Source organism: Macrobrachium nipponense, chromosome 22 (assembly GCF_015104395.2).
Source record: "Macrobrachium nipponense isolate FS-2020 chromosome 22, ASM1510439v2, whole genome shotgun sequence".
Lineage (NCBI taxonomy): Eukaryota > Metazoa > Arthropoda > Malacostraca > Decapoda > Palaemonidae > Macrobrachium > Macrobrachium nipponense.
The window spans coordinates 7,030,330-7,047,735 of NC_087213.1; the positions used below are offsets into that span (position 1 = coordinate 7,030,330).

At 44.8% G+C, this 17,406-nt stretch overlaps 1 protein-coding gene across 1 annotated transcript in view; it reads left to right on the plus strand.

Moving 5' to 3' along the window:
• Window positions 1-5,132: 5,132 nt before the first annotated feature.
• The window catches only part of LOC135198468 (thioredoxin-dependent peroxide reductase, mitochondrial-like), a 76,970-nt gene continuing 64,696 nt past the window's right edge, over window positions 5,133-17,406 (plus strand). Inside the window, 2 exon segments of the mRNA XM_064226039.1 lie at window positions 5,133-5,289; window positions 15,674-15,867. Of these exon segments, the coding sequence (XP_064082109.1) occupies window positions 5,257-5,289; window positions 15,674-15,867 (227 nt within the window). The 5' untranslated portion in view covers window positions 5,133-5,256.

A 17,406-nucleotide genomic window follows, 5' to 3' on the forward strand; every position in this document is an offset into this window, starting at 1 on the left:
TTTCTTCTATCCCATATACATTCTTGTAATATGCTAAAGTTTTCGATGTGTGTGTGTGTGTGTGTGTGTGTGTGTGTGTGTGAGAGAGAGAGAGAGAGAGAGAGAGAGAGAGTTTTGGATGCATATCACAACCAATGCTTTGGAAATTTTATGGACATGAGGTTCATCAACAATTCAAGAGTTTATACCATGAACTCGCATTGGGGTTAGCCTCTGTTTACGAAACCAACGGCTTATAGATATATATATATTATATATATATATATATATGACTGGTAAAAATGTTCTGTTACAACAAATTCCATCTAATAAAAGGAGCCCATAAAAACACCAAAATATAGAGAGAAAAGTATATATTTCAGAGACTGCTGTCTCCCTCTACCTGGAGAGGGAGGCAGTAGTCTCTGAAATATAGTACTTTTCTCTCTATATTTTGGTGTTTTTATGGCTCCTTTTATTAGATATATATATATATATATATATATATATATATATAATATATATGTGTGTGTGTGTGTGTGTGTGTGTGTGTGTGTGTGTATAACTGAATCACGAAAGTTAGGAACGTGATAAATCCTAAATATCAGGTATATGCCACGAGGGAAAATAAACAACGGAGTATCCGCGAGATCTTTCGATGTTCAAACGTCCTTTACTTAGCAGATGAACTGACTTACATGAGGAAATGACAATACACGAAAGGTCATATAACTGACAGATAGGGATTATAAAGAGATTAGTACCTAGAATCCGACACATCTGGAAGATGAGTAACCTTCCCAAACAAGCAAAAACATGGGTACAATTAAAAGTTTAAGACAATCTGCTCAGACACAAGGACAAGACAATTAAAGGATTATTATAGTGACAGCTATTCAGAACTTTGGTAAACAAAAACATATTTATGATACATAATAACATACATATACAACGAAGATATCTCTAAGGCAACTAATTTTTATTTAAGTCTGTAATTATATCTTTGAGGTCATTCTTAAACATGTTACAAATACAATGGTCTAAATGAAACAGGCCACGACTAATATTGAAATTACAATGAGAAGTAAGTTGTATTAAAGCAGATTCTAAAAGATTTCGTGATACGACATCTTTTGACCTTGCAATTACTGAACTGCCAGTCCAATTTATTCGGTGGTTGTTTTCATTTAAATGAATGAATATTGCATTAGATGTTTGCCCAGTTTTTACAGAATATTTATGCTGGCTTAACCTTACTTCTAAGCCCTTACTCGACTGTCCGAGATAAAATGAGGGACAATCCATACATGGAATTTTATATATTATGTTGTTTCTTTCTCTGGGGCCATTTTTTATTAACATTCCTTTTAGTGTGTTATTATAGGAAAAAACAAGGTTGACCTTAAAGGCTTTTAGCAATGATTTAATGGTTTCAAATCCGTTAAAATAAGGCAAACTGAGAATGTTCTTAGAATTTTCTTTCTCCGTGATACTTACACTATAAAACTTTTTGTGGGCTTTATTATAACAAATATCTAATATATGTGAAGGACAACATAAATCTTTCCATATTTTTCTTATGTATTCAATTTCTTGATCCAAATATTGGGGACTGACAATGCGCAATGCTCGTAAAAACATAGAAGAAAAAATTTATATTTTTATGTTAAGATGGTGGCCTGAATAGAAATGAACATAAGTTAACTTGTTGGTCGGTTTCCTATCAATACTAAATTTACATTGAAATGGTTCTTTATGTATCAAAACATCTAAGAAAGGGAGGCTATTGTCTTTTTCTAATTCTAGAGTAAACTTAATCGATGGTATCTGGTTATTTAATTTAGAGAGTAAATCATTTACATCAATACCGACAGGCAGAACAGCTAAAATAACATCAACATATCTCTACCACTTTACAGGAATATAAATGACATTTAGAATGTAGCGTTCTTCAAGGAATTCCATGTAAAAGTTTGAGAGGAGAGGCGATAAAGGGTTGCCCATTGCCATGCCAAATATTTGTTGATAAAATTCACCATTGAATATAAACTTACAATCACAAATGCACAACCTAGTGAGTGAAATAATGTGAATTATAGGTAGAGGTAATTCATGCTGAGTTAGTTCATTACTAAGATATTCTAAAATAGAGTCTATAGGGACTTTAGTAAGAAGAGAACATACATCAAAACTAACGAATCTATCAGTGGGGCAAAGAGTAATTTTGTTTAATTTATCAACTAAATCTAGAGAATTATATATATGAGAATCGGGGGACAAGATCTTAGTGATATATTTCGAAAGTTTATATGAAATTGAACCAACAGTACTGATAATAGGCCGCATAGGGTTATCTTCTTTGTGCGTTTTGACTAATCCGTAAGGTAAGGTATCGAAGGAGATTTGACTGACAATTTGACTAGTTCTGTTTTATCTTTAAGGATATTTTTCACTGTGCTATTGAAGTTTTTTTATGACTTGATCAATGGGATTTTTTTATAAGTCACATCATCATCCAGTAAGGCTTGCGTACGTGATATGTAGTCAGCTTTATCTAAAATTACTATACTATTTGACTTTTCAGCTTTTATAATGTGGATAGTATTGTCCTTTTTAAGATCAGTCAAACTTTTCTTATGGCGAGCAAGGAAGTTACTTTCATGCTTAACGTTGGCAGCTCCGTAAACAATATCTTTAATCATGTCAACATGATTTTGAGGAAGATCACAATATTTTTCAAATTTACTTAGGGATGATGCAATCATTATATATATATATATATATATATATAATATATATATATATATATATATATATGTATATATATATATATATATATATATATATATATATATGTATATATATAATATATCATATATATATATATATATTATATATATATATATATATATATATATATATATATATATATATATATATATATCTTAAAGCACAGTAATGGGAGGATTGCTAACCTTAGCTCTTGCCGGTTAGAGACAGGCGCAAAACGATGGGTTCCTCGAAGATGCGAAAACGAAAAACAGACAGGATAGCTTACCAGTACACTTTGTGGTCAGTGAAGTCTCGAAGATCACAAGTTTCAGGCATGAAGCATGCATACCCATTGTGTGCCAATTAGTGTGTGTTTGTAACGAACAGAAACTGACATTTAAATCTGAAAAACAAGTGCTAAGGGGGGGACTCACTGATTGTGATTGACAGAGTGTGGAACCCACCTGGAAGAGGTGTTGCAGGTCCGTCAGACAAGGGTAAACGTAGAGAGAACTCTGGAAAAGTTAACATTTGAATTGACAATTACTTGTGTCTGGAGAAAGAAAAGTGGGGTGTGGTACACATTCTTTATTGACTAACACTTTAATATTTAAGTGATGTCATAAATATGGTCTCTTTATTTCAGATGGATTCGAAGTCACCCATGGGTTTATTCTATGACTCGTTTTAACTATTAATAAACTATTAATGTCCACTTAGGGAAGACGAGGTACTTACTTAAAAATGATTTTGAGAGGAATATGATAGTTTACCGTTTCTTTTGAGTCAGAGTTAATTAATTTGATTCCACTTTAATGTTAGCTAATTTTGGGGAATAAAAAGTATAGTTTTTCTAACGGAAGGGAGTTTATCTTGCCTAGCCTGTCTTTCAGCCAACTCCTAAGAATATATGCAACTGAACAAGAGTAGGGTAAGTTGCCAGTTAGTTGTTTTGTTTCAATTTGTTTAAACGAGTGTCATTTGACATCAAAAATCCCTAATATATATTATATATATATATAATTATATATATAAAAAATTATATATATATATATATATATATATTGTATTATATAATAATATATATGTATATTATATATATATATATATATATATATATATATATATATATATATAATATGCATAGTAGTAGCTGTATATGTATGCCTAAATAATTTATCTTGAGTTAAACCTTGGCTTGCTAATTTTCCACAAATTAGATCTCATATTTATTTGCATCCTATATCATAACTTTTTTTGAGTTTTACTGTAGAATTCGCCGTAAATACGACGTTGAAGAAGACTGTTGCAATTCTCTTGTAGCATATTAAGTATCACATTTTTTCTTTTATTTCTTGTATAGACTCCATTCCCTCTTATTTATAGATATTTGATTTTGCTTTAGAGTATATTTGACTTCCATATAGTCAAAAGTTAAGAAAATATGAGAGAGTACGGACGCCGTTTATAGCTACATCACTTGTCAGTGTGATTTTCAGTGCACTATATATATATTATATTATATATATATATATATATATATATATAGATATATATATATATATATATATATATAAACATCAATTAAACAAGGATGTTGGAAACAGTAGAAAAAGTTTGGAACTTATTATGCTACAAGAAAATAAAGTATGATATATAGAAGGAAATGTAAATAGGAGTTTTAGTTTTATGGAAAATCATCAAGCCAAGGTTCAGCTCAAGATAAATTGCTTTATAGGCACGCATGCTTTTACTGATACAAATTGATAATCTGTTAGTCTCACCTATTATACCTCTAACATTTAGAATCCAGTATCTACCATATAAGCTCATACTAATAAGTTGAAAGATGCATAATTGACGAAAGAAATCGAGCTTCAATTTAAACAATATATGCATATTTTTCTATATAATAATTCATTTTAAATATATGATGATATCCTCCCCTCAAGTTGTATATAACAAATATAACCAGTTGTGACAACCTCACAATCAATTTGCCATTTACGAAACCATGCCTCGCATTTATGAGGACAGTACGATTAATAAATTGTAAGATGCAACTTTGAAGTAAAAATCGAGACTTGGTTAAACAATCAGTGATGATGATAACCTTACAATCTTTACATAATTTATAAAACTAAGTTTCGCATTTATGAGAAACCTGTGTATATTTATTCCATCGATTAACTTAAAGTAATCCTATGGAAAAATTGTCATAAGGGTAAAATTTATTATGACGACCTTACAATCTTACGTAATCGATGAAACCATGCATCCCATTTATGAGGCACGTGTACATTTATTTCCTCGATTAATTGAAACTAGTTTTTAAGGAAATGTTGTTGTAAAGGCGAAGATTAAGTAAATAGCAATAAAATACATATAAATTATTGCGCACTTTTGGTGTCCATTGTCCAAAGGTTACAGGTTCTCACAGATAAAATCTCGAGGAACTCTAGAACCGGCATCAGCTGATTTCTGTTTCAATCAAAGTCTGTGATCATGGCTGGCGTCTTGAGGAAATTAGCCATTAATGTAAGTTTGCCATAGAAAAATGCCATTAAAAATTTAACTGGTTGATGTTTAGTCCTTATGAGAGGCCAGGTGCCCAGACATAATTGTTTCTTTTAGTCCTAGTATTGCAATGTAGAAGACTGCGGATAGACCTATGTAATAGCCTAGGCCTTATTCAACATTGACTTGTTACCGTAAGACGTTTTGCCAAATCCTGACTGTACTACCTATAACTCTCCTAGTATACGTTGTGTCGAGTCTGATTTAGCCTAGTAGCTAGAGTTAATGGCGTTTTACTCAGAGTAGGGTGGCATAAAGTGAGATACCTAATTGCCTAAGTCAGTCTGGGACCTAGGTAGGCTTAACTAGGTAGTACCTAGCTACTTTAGGTCAAGATGACCAGGAACCTAGCGACTTTTATTTCACGGAGCGACTACATATCCGCGGACGATCGATTTATGTGTGCTGTCAGTAAGGCCGTGGCGGAACGGCGCTTCGCGCCTTATCCGCATATTTACAGATTCTTGGCAAGCACGGCATGTTCTGGCAAGAGGTAATGTTGCGCTGCGTGCGCTAGTCACAGGGGTTACAGTAAGGCCATGGTGGAACTTCGGGAGCTCCGACCGCCGTGTCCGTCTATCTGTAAACTACCCTATTCCACTTAAGCATAGGCTTATTAGGCCTATGGAGATCTATATTAGGTACTATTCCGCAGCGGCCTAGACTATGGCAGTTGTGGCTTTTCTATGCAGCTTTACCTCCTGAACAAGAAGTTTAAGTAATATTTATTCGGACGACTGTAATTAGTAACCCCCAGGGGCTCGTACTAAACACAGCAAAATACATTTCACTCCCCAATTCCTGGTGGCTTTCATATATTCGTGTGGACGTACAATGCGGAATGCTTATATTGAAATACCAGGCCCATTTATAGTTCGTGACAGCTAAGCTAAATTGAGATAAGTGTTCTCCTGGAGTCATAGGCGTGTTGTATGGCTAACATAAATTTCCTACCAGGAACAAATTCTCAGTTTTTCCTTTTGCCTATCAGCCTAGCAGGTTTTGATGCGACCCCAGCCTAGTCTATCCAGTAGGACGAAGGCCAAAGCTATTGTACCTATATATTTTTTAGCATCAGCATTGCCCATAGCCCTTAAGAAGAACCAAAGTGAGTGCCAGTTTCTTTTTGTAAGGATAAATGAGAAGTACAGTAGTTAGGAGCCTAGTTTCATACTGACAGCAGTGATGATGTATACCTACTAGCCAATAGTAGTCTGCATTAAACATGAGGGTCACTGCAGTGGAAATAGTAATTTGATAAATGTCTGACCTCAGTAGGCTAGATCGATGCTAGAAAGGGTACAAACAATATAAAAAAGTACTTATAACATTTTATAATTCAGGTCCCCATAATTTTTTTTTCACTTTACATGTATGTTTACATCTAGGTATGTGATAACCATCGCAGAATTTAGATATCAATGGTTAAGCTAATGTGCTCTCCCGACTACTTTCTACATACCTACTAGTAGTATTTTATAGGTAACCATAAGTGGAAGTTAGGTTAGAAAGGTTTTCATTGAGATCCGTGCCACTGCTAGATTATTTTCTCATGAAACTTTATGTATAACTGTTTCAGGTACTCATATAATGACAAGAAGTGGCAAGGCCATTAGTAAACGGCTAGTTACCCAAGTTGAATACAAGTACTTAAGGTAGTCAGAGATGGATATTTAGTCGACAAGCCATTTAGAAACATTATGTTAAGGGCAGGGTCTTGGGGAGAGAGTCCCACTGGTCAGGTAGAATGTGGTGTTCTAAGCTACAGAAGATTCACACCAACATCTACTACAGAAATATAAGTGGGCTAGAAAAACTTTGTTTGTTCCGATACGTAATACAAACCCTCGGTCCTTTAACAATAGGAAGGTAACTAGCGGCAGCTGGGACGGTCGTAAGCTTCGAACAAGGGGAGAACGGTAGTTAACTGCTTGTCCGATCGTGGCGCGCGCGGGCGTGAAGAATCACTTTTGCTTTCGGCCGTGTGTGACAGGACGTGTTCGTCATCGCTCTGCCCCGCTATTTTTCGTCGTGTGCTTTGGATGTTTACAATTTCTTCGGACTGGTTTGTTTGTGGTCTTGATTGAAATTGTAAGTACTCTTTTTTCATTTTTTATTGAAAGTGAATTTAATTATGGATCAAGAAGAGCTTTCGCCGCGCCCACCAGCTGCCCGTAGAGTGTGTCCCGGGCTGGAGGGCGTAAATGCGGCGGATTTCGCTCTTATTTAGACATTGATCCACATGAATTGTGTTATCGGTGTCGGGGGCGAGAATGCTCCCGAGCCGAACCTTGTAATGTGTGTGTGAATTGGTCCGAGGCGCAGTGGGTGCTGTACGAGGGTAGAAGAGGCGTAGACCGACCAAGGAGTCGTCGGAAAGCTCTCCAGCGACTCCTTTGGTGACAGATACCTCGTCATCCTTCCTGCCTCCAGCTCTCAGCCCCCACGATTTGCGCCTTCCCCTGCGGGGGGGGTTTCGGAGTCCTTCTCCTCACTCGATCCGTCGAGTGTGGAGGAGGGAAGCCCGATACCCGGATGTTCAATTGTACTCGGGGTCTTCCGTCCGCTCTGGGTGGGGTTCGTCCTCCCCCGGGCGCGAGGGTGCCCCTCTAACTGACCCGACTGTTCCTCCCTAGGTGTGCCTTCTGTGAGTGACGACCTTGGACAGGTGTGGGCGTCGTTGGGACTGCAGGGCGCCCCTAGTATCCAGGGCTTGATTCAACGTCTGGCGGGGTCGGCAGTTGTAACTCATGGTGTAGTCACAACAACGACAAACACAATGTCCACACCAGCGTACGCCGCCCCTCCTCATGTAGTGTATACGCAACACATTGCGTCGGTGACTCCCACGGCATCAATCCAGAAGCCGATTGCTGCCGTACCTAAGAGGGGCGTGCCGCCGCCACCTGGATTTTATGTGCTGCCGACTCCCGACTTTCGCTGTCCCAAAAGTTCGCCCTGGATCTGCCGCCCGTCCCAATGATGAGTTTGGCTGTATCGGAGATGCCTGTGACGCCGGACTATGCTGCCCCGTACCTGCCGTACCTGCAGCTAATGTTGCTGGCCCAGCCGCTTGCGCCGCTCCTACGAAGCGCGCAGTGCGGGACGCTCATGCCGATGTTGCTGCTGGAGCTGTCCTGCTGGTGCTGGTCCTGCTGGTGCTCCTCTGGTGCTGGGTCCTGCTGCTGCTGTCCTGCGGTGCTGGTCCCTGATGGTGCTGGTCCTGCTGTTGATGTCCCTGCCTCCGCTCCTGCCGTGCCTGCCCCTGCCCACGTCGCGTCTCGTCATGGAGGTGCTGCACCGGTCTCAGGTCCTTCCGGACAGGATCAGTCGGGGCGTGTTGCTTTTGGCAAACTTGGTCCGAACCTTTTTCCGTGGATGGAAGACCTGACGTCCGTCTGAGAGAGCTGACGAAGAAGAAGAAGAAGAAGAGGAAGGTGTCGTCGTCGTCTTCATCGTCTTCTTTCGTCGTCTGTTGCCGCCACCTCTCCCCCTTCGACTTCTAAGGCTTCCAAGCCGAAGAAGAAGAAGGCTGCCTCCTCCCCCCCTAAGAAGGCTCCTGCGGGACCTTCGAAGGGTGGGCCCGTCTCGCTCTGGCGTGACGGGGGGTGCTTCTGCTGGTCCCTCCTGTTCCCTCGGGAACAGGGTCCGTCTCTTCTTCTGAGAAGAAGAAGAAGACGGGGACCAAGGATGTGCTGGCTACTGCGGTACATCCGCGCCTGGTCTTGGTAGCACTGCTGCTAAAGCCAGGGTACCGGGCTCGAACTTCTCGTTCGCGAGAAGGTCCGAGTGTACGGTCTCCTTCGGGCGACCGTGCAGCTAAAGTCAAGACGCCTGAGCTCGCTCACCGTCATGACCGAGGCACGGAGCAGAAGACTGTCGAGAATCGCGCAAGTGACTCTCGCCAGGCCAGCGGCCGCTCTCGTAGCGACCAGCCGGTACCTCGGGCTGACGTGACGGTCTCTGACCGGCCACGGGTTGAGGCTGGGAAGAGGTCCCCTCGACCAACGGCACCAGCTTCGGCTGGTACCAGCGGTTTGACGTGCCGTGAGGACGCTCACCCCGTCTCACCGCGAAAGCGAGCTCTGCAGATCACCTGACCGTCGCTCCCACAGGGACCGGACGGAGACGGTGGCCAGCAGCAGCTCGTCTGACGCACGGGATCGGGTCGACGTGCTCAGTCGAGCCGCTCGCCACAGGTGAGCGGCACGGCCAGGCCTGCAGATAGATCCCCACCGCCGGGTTGGTGATCGGCTGCAGCCCCCCACGTACGCTGGTCCTGCCAGCGAGCGGGGGGAGCGTCAGGTCTGTCTCTCCCCTATACCTTCAACTTCCTCGGGCTACACCGGGAAGAGCGAGGTATCTAGGAGTGATCGTGAAGAGGTGCGCCGCTCACGATCCCGTCACGATGCGCACGCACCAGGCATGGTCTTAGGACCAGCCAGGTCGTACGCGCAAGTGGCTGGATGGCGACCGTCAGGGGTCTGTTGCTGTTCCTCCTTCTGAAGGAGGAGGGTCTCGAGAGCTGCTCCTGTTGGAGGGACTGGACGGTCCTACTCCTCAGGACGCTGTGACTCCCGAGATGCCCAGAGGAACTTTGCCCAGGTTATTGCGCTGATTCGTCAGCACAACGACCTGGGGAAGGAGGCGCCGCTACCACCATCTGAGCCCACGTCCCGGCTCGAGTCATTTTGGGGCCTGAAGAGGGAACCCAAAATGACGGTGGGACTGCCGCGATCGGAGCTTGCAGACTCAGGTCCTTGACCAGGTGGAGAATTTCGTCTCAGGACGAGAGGACTCACTTAAGTCAGGACGGTCTTCCAAGCTACTTCCTCCTCCTCTGCAGCGACAGCGGAAGTTCTACGTGCCATCAGTGGATCCAATACCGCCCAAACAGGTTAACCCGGAGCTAGCTAGGCTAACTCCAGGTGTGTCCCTGCAGCAGCTCCTGTCGGAGAACTTGTGGTTCTCGCAGCAGGAGGCACTGGGCCTGGAAGCTACCGCTATGGCGGCTTTCCAGGCAGTCTCTTGGTTGGATCTGTGGTCCCTCACAGTATCCAAGTCGCGGCCGACTCCGGGGGTGCTGCCGCCCTCGAAGAAGACCCCGACTTCAGGAGACTGTGCCAGTCTGGAGGTAGGGCCATCTCCTACCTCGCCCATCAGACGGCAAACCTGTGGGCCAACTTGGTTCTCCGTCGTAGGGACGCTGTCCTTACACGAGTAGCCAAGGGGGCCGGGGGCGGGCGTGAGGCGGTAAATGGACTCCGTAACGGACCAATGAAGAGTTCCTCCGCTCTCTTTCCCGGAGAGAGGTACGGACTGCGGTGGAAAGACGGCGCACTGATGACAGTGACCGTCTGGTTCACGAGGGCAGTTACGAAGGTTTTCTGGGCAACCTCGTACAACTGCGGCTAAGCCTAAGAGTTAGCTAGCGCTTCCTCTAGGCTGCTAAGACGGCTGCGTCCATCGAAGCCCCGAGGGGAAAGACTCTTCCTGCTTCAACTTCTGGTAAAGGAGGCCGTAACCAAGCCCTCCTCCCCAGCCCTCCTTTCCCCGAGGAGGTGCTGGGAAGAAGTCGAAGCGAGGTGGGAAACGCTAGGGACGGCGTTCCCCCTCACCAGCTGCCGGAAGTGGGGGGGGTGCCTAGCGAGCCATTGGGCAACTTGGCAGCGCTACGGTGCCGAGAACCTGGATAGTAGAACGTCCTTCGGGAGGGAGATCTACTACCCTTCGAATCTCGACACCCCTCACCTCCAACCCGGTCCATCTTCAGACTTATGTGCTGGGATCCTCAAAGGACGACGCTCTTCGGCAGGAGATCAAGACCATGCTGACCAAACGAGCTGTAGAAGTCGTAGTAGATCGGTCACCGGGCTTTTGACAGCCGCCTTTTCTTAGTGGAAAAGGCATCGGGGGGCTGGCGCCCGGTGATAGATCTCTCTCCCCTGAACCGATTTGTTCGCCAGACTCTGTTCAAGATGGAGACGGCACGTTCCGTGCTGGACTCCATCAGGGAGAACGACTTCATGCTTTCGGTGGCCTGAAAGATGCGTATTTTCAAATACCCATCCATCAGTCCTCCGAAAGTACCTCCGCTTCATCTTTGACGGGACGGTGTACCAATTCAGGCACTTTGCTTCGGTCTCTCAACCGCCCCACAGGTGTTCACGAGAGTGTTCACGCTGGTGTCTGCTTGGGCCCATTCGCACTGGGATACGTCTTCTGAGGTATCTCGACGATTGGCTGGTCCTGGCGAGCTCCCGCTCGCAGTTGCTGCAGGACAGGGATCGACTTCTAAAGTTTTGTCGCGATCTGGGGATCGTGATAAACTACGAGAAGTCCGATCTCGAACCCAAGCAGAAGATGAAGTACCTGGGTATGCTGATCGATACGGTAGCAGCTCAAGTCCGCCCCGCATACTTGAGGATCAGCAAATTCAGGGAGGCAGCCGGCCGTTCCTGTCTCGGCAGGAACAGGCAGCTCAGCAATGGCAAGTCGTGATCGGCCACCTGTCGTCACTCGAGAAGTTAGTTCCTCACGGACGTCTTCACCTGCGGTCTCTCCAGTAGACTAAGGGAGAGTTGGTCACAGGTAAAGGATCCACCTTACTTCCCCGTGTCCATCCACGGAGAAGGTGAGGCAGGACCTAGCCTGGTGGCTCGACGACAGGAACCTCTTAAGAGGGAGTGCCCTACGCACTCCCCCCCACCCCCCGGAGATGCTGCTGTTCTCAGACGCATCGACCGAGGGATGGGGCGCACACCTGGAGGAGTTGCTGGCTGCAGGTGTGTGGGACCATCACGACAAGCACCTTCACATCAATGTCCTGGAACTCAAGGCGGCGTTTTAACGCTCTCCAAGAGTTCCAAGACCGCTTGATGGGACACTCGGTGGTGTTGATGTGCACAACACCACAGTAGTGGCATACGTCAACAAGCAGGGGGGCCTAGTGTCTCTCCCGCTACACCAGTTGACTGTGCAGGTGCACGAGTGGGCCACGGCTCACTCGATAGAGCTGTCAGCACGCTACATTCCAGGCAAGAGGAATGTAGTAGCGGACAAGCTCAGCCCGTCGGGATCAGGTAATAGGGACCGAGTGGTCCCTACACCCAGAAGTGGCGGAAAGGCTCTTCAACCTGTGGGGGCGGTCCGGTCATAGACCTGTTCGCCACCCGGCACAACAAAAAACTTCAAGTTTTTTGCTCAGCCGTGCCGGACCCATGGGCAGCTGCAGAGGACGCTCTTCAACACCCCTGGGACAACCTCTCGTCTACGCCTTTCCTCCCTTTTTGTCTGATTCGGAAAGTGATCAGCCGAGCGCTGGTCACCTCCCAATCTCAGGATGATCCTGGTGGCTCCCAAACGACCTCAAGCCGTTTGGTATCCGACCTGCTGGCTCCTTCTTGCAGAAGAACCGAGAGAGATGCCCCACTGGCACAACCTTCTAGCCCAGCCACACGTAGAGCGGTACCACCGAGCAGTCCAGTCCCTACAACTTCACGGCTGGCTGTTATCCACCATCTCTTGCGAACGAGAGGCTTTTTCTCGCAGCGCAGCAACAGAGATGGCTGGACACGTCAGACAGTCCTCTGCAGCTGTGTACCAGGGGAAGTGGGCCGTCTTCTGTGGTTGGTGTCGTAGACTGGGGTCTATCTCCTCTCAGAGCCACTCTTCAGCAGGTAGCGGATTTCCTCGTGTTTCTTCGCCGAGAGAAGCTCCTCTCAGTACCCACAGTTAAAGGATATAGAGCTGCACTGGCACTCGTCTAAAACTGAGGGACTGGACATCTCGAACTCGTTCGAGATCTCCTTGCTAATGAGGAGCTTCGAAAGGTCTTGCCCACCCAGGGAGCTCAGGCCCCCTGAGTGGGATGTGACTCTCGTCCTTAGGAGTTTGACTCGAAGACCATTCGAGCCACTCCGAGAGTCGTCAGACAGGATCTGACCCTCAAGACCCTCTTCTTGCTGGCCCTGGCATCGGCGAAGAGAGTAGGGGAACTTCATGGTCTGTCCTTCAATGTTAAACATTCCAGGGGCTGGGGATCTGTGACGCTCGATTTCGTCCCGAATTCGTAGCTAAGACTCAGAATCCGTCGATCCCTGAGTGACAGGTTCGAGTCTTTCACGATTCCCTCCCTAATTGATTTCACCGACAACGATACGGATGAGATGCTGCTTTGTCCTGTGAGGGCGCTACGGCGCTATCTGAAGAAACTCGACACCTCAGGCCTGAGTGTCGACGCCTCTTCGTTAGCACCGGGGTTACCAAGAAAGAAGTATCCAAGAACACGCTTTCTTCTGGCTGCGTGAGGTGATCAGGAGAGCGTACGAGCTGATGGTAGTGACGACATCCGTACGCTCCGACCGAGAGCCCACGAAGTCAGAGGTATTGGACCCTCTTTGGCGTTCCGCAAGAACTTCTCCGTGGCGCAGGTCCTGAAGGCAGGTGTCTGGGCCAACCAGACTACCTTCACGTCCTTCTAACCTTCGGGATATTGCCCACAAGTCCTTGGATACTTTTTCCTTGGGACCTGTGGTGGCTGCTCAACACGTTGTGTAAGCTTACCCAGCACCCGAGCAGGCAGAACAGCATCGATTCCTGGTGTGACTGTTAGGAATGAATGGTTGAATGAGAGTGCGACTGGCTTCTCTTCTCCATATTTCTCTCTCTCTACCTGTTGGGCAGAGGGTCACGGTCGTCACCATGCTGGAAAGGAATCCGATGCAGGTAAGCTACTCAACCGAGCCCCAATGTATCCCTTTAGTTAGGGATAGAAGCAAATATCCTCCACTCCCTCCAACAAGGGGGAAGGAGTGGATGCCTACTTGAGACAAACCCATAACTTTATGTTGGCTCCTGTACAGGAACAAGTTCTTGCAATGCTGGTACGAAGAGATACGCTTGCCTCTCTCTTAGTACTTGGCTCAGAGGTCTGACCATTGATCCTGAGGTGCACACCCCGATCAATCGGACAGAGGTTTGGATCCCTCCCTCGCTCTTACGACCAGGGAGGCATTCCCAAGGTTTGGACGAACACCAGTCTGTTCACCAAAAGACTCAGATTCACCCACCAAGAAGTGACTCTTCCTATTGTTAAGGACCGAGGGTTTGTATTACGTATCGGAACAAATGACAATTTGTCGAAATTGCATTTTCCTAACTATACAAACCTGAGGTCCTTTACATATAGTCCCACCTCATACCCACCCCTCACCTGCAACTTTTTGCATGGGCTAAAGCAAAGTGATTCTTCACCGCCCGGGCGCGCGCACGATCGGACAAGCAGTTAACTACCGTTCTTCCCTCCCCTGTTCGAGCTTACGACCGTCCCAGCTGCCGCTAGTTACCTTCCTATTGTTAAAGGACCCTCAGTTTGTATAGTTAGGAAAAATGCAATTTTCGACAAATTGTCATATTTAAGTTAGTTAATCTATCTTTTTTGTGCAATTTGAAAACTATATTCTAGCTGTGTTCAAATAGATCTAAACTGCCATACCATTTTGACATTGTTAGTTTTCAAGTTAGAAATTTGTTCAAATGTTGATTTTTTTTTAACAGTTGATAATATTACATTGGTTAGCAACAAAATTTGAAGCCCCTATAACGCTACCTGATTAGTTGACATTAACGAGATAAAGTTTGATTCATTTACGTCCATTTAGAAACTTCAAACTAAACACTTAAAAAAATTAAAAAAAAACGTTACAACCTACTGTAGATTACTTTTCAATAAACAACACTTGGCCTCCTCTTTAGACGGCCTTGTCAGCAAGTTGGAATATTAACTTCTTTTATTTGAAATTGCAAAGCTGCAGTACATAGTTGAATTTCAGCAACTCAAGTGATCCAGTCACTCCCTGATTGTGCACACTATCTGCAAGCAGCAACAATCAATCTTGCTTTCTAGTTTTGTTAATTCAGCTTTCTAACCAGCATCAGCAATACAGGTGTGCATGCATGATGATGTATGAAACTGTTTTAAGCATGTCATGTCTGGGTGCCAGGACTTGTTATTGTGCGGTATGAAGGTTTGCTTCGACTCTGGGGGATGCCACTTAAATCCACCACAAATTCAAATGGCATATAGCTTCATTAAATTAATGACTTTTTTGTTTACTCTACACTTTTGCAATTACATATTCCCTGCTTTAAAACGCATCATTTTTTACTTCCTAGTCACCTACTGATTTATAATTCATCTCTTGTGATGCCTTATTTCCAGTCACTGTTATATGCAAAGTAACATTGAATTATATGGACCTTCTGGAAAAATTTTTTTAAAGATATTTGAGGCTTTATTGTTAATTTATTATGAATCCACTGAATGTTTTCTTTTTGTTAACAGGCTACTCGTACTAGTGTTGCAACTGGTGGATTGTGGCGCCACCTGTCTACATCACATCAGCGTCTGGCAGCTGCAGTTACTCAGGCAGCTCCTCCTTTTAAAGCACCAGCTGTTGTAGATGGACAATTCAAGGAAATATCACTCGATGATTACAAAGGGAAATACCTTGTTTTGTTTTTCTATCCATTAGATTTGTAAGTACTACTCAAAGTTTCCTGAGTTGAATATTTTGCTTTTTATATAGCATGGTACCATCCAGTCTTTTGAATTTTACGTAGTATTTAATATGAAGTACCGTGATTTTTCTATTATGTGCATGTATTCCATTGCCAGAAGCAGATGGTAAGCAGTCTTTTGTTCATGAAACTTACCTGTCAGATATATATATAGCTGTATTTTCTGAAGTCCGACAGAATTTTAAAAACTTCCGACACACGCAGTGGTCGGCCAGGTGGTTAGTACCATTCCCGCCGCTGGGAGGCGGGTATCAGGAACCATTCCCATTTTCTTTATTCATAATTTTTCTGTCGCTGTGGTGCTGAAAACACCTGTTTTCAGTACCTCCGTCTTAGGATTTTGGAAACTTCATTGCCGCTAAGTATCCTAATTGTCTTTTGATTTATTTACTTGGATTTGTGGGATTTGTGGCTAGGCATACGCTATCTTAAATTGATTTGAATTTGATTCATTTTTGCATAAAATATCTGAATCTAGTTAGGCTAGTTTCAGACGGGGTTGTCTGCAAAGATAGGGTGTGGCTACCGAAAGCTTCGGTAGATCCGCACTTGGTATGTACGAGGGGTATGGGTCCGGTTGCTTCTTTTGTTGAGATTTGTCATGTAAGGAGTGTAGACTTTGTCGATTCCGTAAGGAAGACGGATGATTCGTATACGCAATTAATATAAACATGGTCTAATTCCGTAAGGAAGACGTATGATTGCGTATGTACGCAATTAATCAGTAACAAAAGTCAGGGTAGTGAACTGCTAACCTTCCTGTGAACTTTATTTTGCCTACCCTGTAGTATGGCCTACGGGCTATGAATATGTCTACGAGAGGTGCTCGCTCTCCTTCATTGCTGTGAAGTGCTACTTCTGTAATTGTTACTCCTAACCCTGCAGTGTTGCCTTCGGGCCCTAAGCAGTGTCTGTAGAGGAATTACCCTTTCTCTGATACTCTTTCGATTCGTATCTTAGAATCGAAACAAGTGCTTGCTTTAGAGAGTAAAAGTGAAGTGCAGAAGTGCAGTGATACCCCTTGTGTAGTGGAGGGTGCGTCAGATCGGCCTCGTTTCGCCTCTAGGCCGGGACCTCTGCTTGACTCCCAGGACCCGGGGACCCGGGAGCATGTCGAAAGCCTAAGGAGGGTTACAAGGAACCCCCACCGATCTGGCGTGCCTTCGGCAGTTTCTGATGAAAATCCCCAGACTGCCAAAGTGCGTGCGCGTGCACGAATCCTGAAAGATTGCTTCTCGGTCCTCCGAAGCGTCCTCCCCATGCAGGGGTTGGAGCTTTTCGGAAGGACTCGCGCCCTCTAAATAGAAGCTTTATAGAAGAGGACGCTTCACGTCCTCTCTCTCTCTCTCGTTATGCGTTTCAGTGAGAAGTAAGAAGGCGAACGTCGCCTGAACTCGTGTCCGTCTTTCCACCAGAAATACGTAAAAGAAGTCATAGTAGCAGGAAGCTTTTGAGAGCGGACGCCCGAGACGCCCGAAGCGCTCGGGATGGACTCCA